The sequence below is a fragment of the Aplysia californica genome, unplaced genomic scaffold (genome assembly GCF_000002075.1).
Source record: "Aplysia californica isolate F4 #8 unplaced genomic scaffold, AplCal3.0 scaffold00190, whole genome shotgun sequence".
In the NCBI taxonomy this organism is placed as follows: domain Eukaryota; kingdom Metazoa; phylum Mollusca; class Gastropoda; order Aplysiida; family Aplysiidae; genus Aplysia; species Aplysia californica.
The window spans coordinates 839,123-844,821 of record NW_004797460.1 but is presented as its reverse complement, the minus strand read 5'-3'; the positions used below and the strand labels follow the sequence as shown (position 1 = coordinate 844,821).

At 42.0% G+C, this 5,699-nt stretch overlaps 1 protein-coding gene across 2 annotated transcripts in view; it reads left to right on the top strand.

Annotated features, from left to right (window-relative positions):
- Positions 1-5,699, top strand: part of LOC101855870 (ethylmalonyl-CoA decarboxylase) — a 19,539-nt gene that overhangs the window by 8,308 nt on the left and 5,532 nt on the right. Inside the window, exons 2-3 of one of the 2 annotated variants that reach the window (XM_005098683.3) lie at positions 3,882-4,016; positions 5,217-5,411. In XM_005098683.3, the coding sequence (XP_005098740.1) occupies positions 3,980-4,016; positions 5,217-5,411 (232 nt within the window). In that variant the 5' untranslated portion in view covers positions 3,882-3,979. Of the gene's footprint in view, positions 1-3,845; positions 4,017-5,216; positions 5,412-5,699 lie in introns of those variants that run through there. The other variant, XM_013082722.2, reaches the window with a different exon arrangement.

Genomic DNA, 5,699 nt, shown 5'->3' with positions numbered 1-5,699 from the left:
TCGAGTTCAAGTCCCGAGTGTGGAGGGTTTTTATTAAATAAGAGAACGAGGTTTGAGTGCTATGTTTCCTACCCATGGCAAACAACCCAAGCGCTTGTGTATTTTTGGGCTTTTTCTGTTAAACAAACAAAACAACAACAACAACAACAACAACAACAACAACAACAACAACAACCCCAAACCACAAACAAACAAAACAAAACAAACAAAAAACCCAACTCACAAAATACACCCCTCCCCCTTTAAAAAATGAATTAAAAAACAAAACAAAAAAGGGCAGCAGGTATTTCCACGACATGTCGTGGTAAAAGAAAAGGCTGTGCGTGTTTTCACGACATGTCGAAGACATACCGGCTCTTACCACAGAGGTCTAGGCCTAGATCTAGGCCTATTACCTAAAATACACCTTTTTCGGCAGATCTAGATCTAGATCTAGTTTCCGATTTTGGGCCTGTTTTAGTTCTACTGGTTCGATCATCATTCCGATTAAGGCGTCAAAACTACCGGATTTGCGAAGGGTGCCGCGAGTGCTTCCAACCTTGCCTTGCGAAACCCGTAGCCTAGGCCTACATCCCAAAATTCAGGCTACTTGCCGCATCATCATGTATGCCACAACGTGTGTTTTAATTCTTTTAAGATGTAGCGAACAAATACGTCCGATCAGCAGTTCGCCAAAGGCAACGCTGTGACACATTTCGACTCGTCTTACTCAAATTAGAAACATGATTTACATTTCATTTTGTACCTTTTGTTAATGGTAATTTTAACACAAATTGAAAAGTATATAAATTTAAGGAAATGTTTCTTTTTTAAAGCGCCCCAAAACCGCATGTCTTTAAGCATTTTGATGACCAGATTGCAGGTCGTCAAAGAGGTTTTTATTTAAACTTTGAAGAGAGAGAGGGGGGAAGAGAGAGAGGGAAAGAGAGAGAGAGAGAGAGAGAGAGAGAGAGAGAGAGAGAGAGAGAGAGAGCACTTGCCTTTCTAGTCTAGCTTCTCGAACGGTAGATCTAGATCTAGAACTTAAACCTCGCAGTAATAAGCTGTAGGCCTATTTAGGCGCACTCGACCATTGTCCCTCCGCGCGGCTCGGTCGTGAAAATAACGGCTACCAAAATTATAAAGATTTGTTTTAAAAAGTGAAATTGTGCTCTGGTTTTGGCATTGGACAATCGAACTCGTAAACAATGGTGGAAAATTAGAACAGGCTTGGTGATCGTACCGTCAGGATTGATGTTCCCGGATTTGCGAAGCCTTTGTTAGGAATGCAAAGACAAACGGAATAGAACGGCCCATTCCATGTTGTGTATGTTACGTCGTTCTGAGCTCTACTTTCACGTCTCTTGAAAAAGAGCTTTTTTTTACAAGTACAAGAAAAATGCGCAGATAGATCTAGATGTATGTCACAGTAGGCTTGAGTAGGCCTATATCCTAGGTCTAGCGATCGCCAGCAATCGTTCGCCACTTTAGCAGAGAGAGCTCTGGGGATTAAATTCTGGTAAGGACAGGGGTAGACCTAGATCTAACTAAGTAAGGAAGACTCAAGATCTAACCTAGAATGAAAATGTCGATCTTTATAGGCCTATGATTTCAACCCTCTATATTGATGTTACAAATAAAATATACCACCCCCCCCCCCCTAAAATCAAGACTTAATGCAGTGTCTCTGATGTGTCTCTGCTCGTGCTGTCGTAGCTTCCATAAATTAATGTTTCCAAATCAAGAACAGGATGCACTTGAAGTACTGCCACTCTGCCGGGAAGTGTTTCGACTCGTCTTTGAACGTGTTGTTCTTGGCGGTGACTGATTTCGAGGATTTTAAAAATATTTTATTTACTGAAAACATACTTTGTACCGCAGTACTTCCGAAAATCTTCCTCAAACTCACGATACCCTTTAAAAATTCGTCCCACTTCGAAGGGATGGGGATTTACATCTGCCGTCCTTATTGAGAGAGCAGAGAGAGAGAGAGAGAGAGAGAGAGAGGCATGGCCTGTCTCGTCTATGCCGTCTGCCCTCTGGCATGACCATGCTGTTCACTGATTGGTCCAAAGAGAAAAACAGGTCGTGAAAAAGGGCATAGATTTTTTCCCCCACATGTCGAAAAACAAAACAAAAACAAAAACAAAAACAACAAAAACAACAACAACAACAAGAAACGAATTTAGTACGGAATTGGAGAAAGCCAACACCTTTACAAAGCAAAGTGTCTATGGTGTTTAAAAGTATTGTGTTTACTGCTTTTACTTTTGTTGCGTCGTAAAGTGGATGTTATCTTCAAGACTCCATTATGGTTACTGTTCAGTAACTTTCAATTAGACTAAACTTTAAAGAAAAATTAAAGACGCTTTTATCTAGAGAAAACATAATTCCATGAGTAATTTCCTTACGTTTACCAAACTCTTTGTAAATTTCCTTAAAGTCGAAGTTCAAATGCGTGTCTACTTGTGTCACTATAAGTATAAGTGTTTCAAAATAGTGACATGATGAGTGTATTTTAACGGGTATGATGCTCATCACTCATCAGCTCTGTGTTTCGCGATAAAAATGTAATAACTACTAGATCTACTTGTCCCTGGCATATTACCCAGGACAAGCGTGGTGCAACCAGTAGGGGCATGAAGGCCTAGATCTAGATTGCTCGATTGATGACTGACTGAGATCTGCAAGAGAGACGTCATTTCAACGAAGGTCTAAATCATTGTAGAACTTGGCATCAGGAAATGAAAGAAAAACAGCCCATCAGAAAGAAGGGCTTTTACAGGTTCCAAAACAACAGAAAAAAATCAGAAGTGCGTGTACACATTTTACTAGGCCTAACATGGGAAGAGACGACGGGGAACAGATTTTTCCTGGTTCTTTTTCCGATATTTCATGACACAAACGATCCCATTCACTCGCGCCATTAATGATTATCTGCCATACATATTATTATATTTGTGAAAGTTCGTCACTTTGGCCGCCTAAAACTTCCGAACCTCTTAACTTTAGAAATTGGCAACATTAATGGTGGTTCAGAATCATTTAAAGGGTGCACAGTTTTATTGAGGAGCACTGTAGTTTGATTTTCATTTTAAGAAAATTAGTTTCGTTTAGATCTAATCTTGGGAAAGTCCGTCTTCTAAGACGCTATTGTAAACAATTGAGGTTTCCGCTCACTAGCCTTGGGCACTCTGATTCCACACCTTAGAAATTCTGGAGTGTACAACCACGAAAGTGGAATAGAGAATCAATCTATACATCTCTATATCTAGATCTTCTAATTTTTTGCATCTCTCAAGATTTAGTGCTCCATTCCAGTAGAGTGTCATATAGTAGGCTAATGACTTTCAGTTGATGTCAATGCGCCGATCATTCCTTTCATAGAAAGGGGCCCAGCTAGCTAGTTATATTTTCCACCACCCATGGATACGATTCGCATACCAACACAGCATCAGCTGTATCTTATTTAGTGGCTGGACAGTATATACTGTTGTTGTTATTATTGTCGTCATGAACTGGAATGTAGCGTACTATCTTGCTTGTTTAAAAACAACAGTAACACATTCGAATCAACGTTCCGCTTACGATCGTTCACAACGAAGATACCAACGTCTCCTCGCTATCGTATTCAGGGGGCTCGAGTTCAAGTCCCGAGTGTGGAGGGTTTTTATTGAGGACATCCGTCTGTCTGCTGGGATTTTGTTTCCCTTTCAGCCAGGATTGGCACTGCCAGTGTAGTGACTGGCGCATTCGAAGCAAGCCCACCTCCTTAATGAGTAGATTAAGTCAATACGGGTGTAACATCTTATATTTACAATTGCCGTTTTGTACTCACAGCAGCACAAATAGATATCACGATTCTCTTGCAAACTTCCTAGATCTAGTCTTCTACTTTCCAGCCAGGGACCAGTGCTGCTCCAGGATTCCACCCCACTGACAGGCCAGTCCTGCCCCTTTGACTTTCGGTCTACTTCAGCTGTGCCGACATCACTACATCATGTGTACCAGGGCAACCAACAAAGTACTCCATGGAGGTTGGTCGATCATCCTAATAGGATAGAGACACGATTTTCTCTCTCTCTCTCTCTCTCTCTCTCTCTCTCTCTCTCTCTCTCTCTCTCTCTCTCTCTCTCTCTCTTTCTCCCTCCCTCCCTCCCTTGTCTTTCTTCCTGTTGTTCCTGTTTGTATACTGGCGTCACGCGGGGGACGTGATTCCCGAGTAGTGTTTGGTTTTTTTCGTTTTATTTTTTTTAGCGTTTTACGACGCTCGCAACTGTAGTATAAGGTCATATGAGCGCGCGGGACACATTAAAGATTTTCAGTTCGTAGGAAATTTTGAATTTTATTTTGCCGGGTAGCGGCCGAAGCCTACTCTTATTGATTTTAGATCACCAAAGGATCTTTAACGTGCGTAACTTGCACACGGAACCTCCGAGATTCTTTTGCGCTTGTCCGAGAAGGCTAGATGTAGATCTTTCCTACCAGAAGATCAGGGGTGTGGCTGAAAGACAGCAGTAAGACGGAGCCAAGGAGTAGCAGTAAAAAGGCTTCCGAAAGAGCCAAGAGCCCAGAGGAGGGGGCAAAGGAGGTGAGGGAGTCGGGGCAGAAAGTGGAGACGAAAGCAGACGACAGAACATTGCGAGAGAGCAGGAAAAGAGATGAAAGGAGACAATTTTAGAGAAGTGAAGAATGAGAGGCGAACATCTTAACCTTTAGAGCCTCCTTCCTGAATGTGGGAAAATGTAGTTTATCAAGCATCTCCGTCTTTCTGCTGGAATGTTGTATCTCTCTCAGTCCGGGTTGGCACTGACAGGTAAGGTCGAAACAGCCCGCGTCCTTAATGATCTAAATTGTGTCGATGGGGGTGTGAGACACCTGCAATCAATATTCTGTATTTACGTCTTTCTTTTGTATGCTTAAAATGACCTTCATCGTATTTTTTGTGCTAATCTCTTTACTCTTGTCTTGAACTGCCATCATACGGGAAGACATTCTTATTATAGTGTGCACATCATGCGTAGATCACTAAGATTTACTTTTGTGCGATTTCACCCAGCTGCATGAATTAACAACGCGCAAAGCGGGAGGCTAAACATTATAGATAATGTTTTATTTCGGGGTACCCAAAATTATAAACTTTGATTAAAACGTCTTGTTGAAACTATCTGTGGAGTGTGCCGCGAAGCATCAACTTAAAAGGAAAGTACAGTATTTGACTATTTTTTCTCCTGCAGTTCTGAAACAATTGAAGTCCCAGAGCAATGTCACGTTCGCACGAAGCGTCTATTACTTGAACAGACCAAACTTACAGCCAATCAGGACACAGCTAGCCACATTTGAAGGAGGCTCAGTGGAGCTGGAAATGGACAACAGCTCCGGGATTGCAGTGCTGACCCTCAGCAACCCTCGCAGGCTCAACTCCATGACAGGTTAATATAAAGGCTGGTTCCACGGGACTTCTTCTAGTGAGATATTATTAAACATCTCTATCTTTCCCAGGATGCATTTCTATACTATTAGTATTAGAACCTAGTCTCAGAAACATTTTGCGGACGTTAAGTTCAAAGTGGTGTTCCCACTCCCCACCAGCAAGACAGGGATGTTGAATATGAGCTCCGGTTTTCATCATGTAGGCCTATGCCATCGTTACATATTGCTAGACAACCCCCCCACCCCCCCACCCCCCTTACAAAAAAGCTATGTCGAAAACAACATCT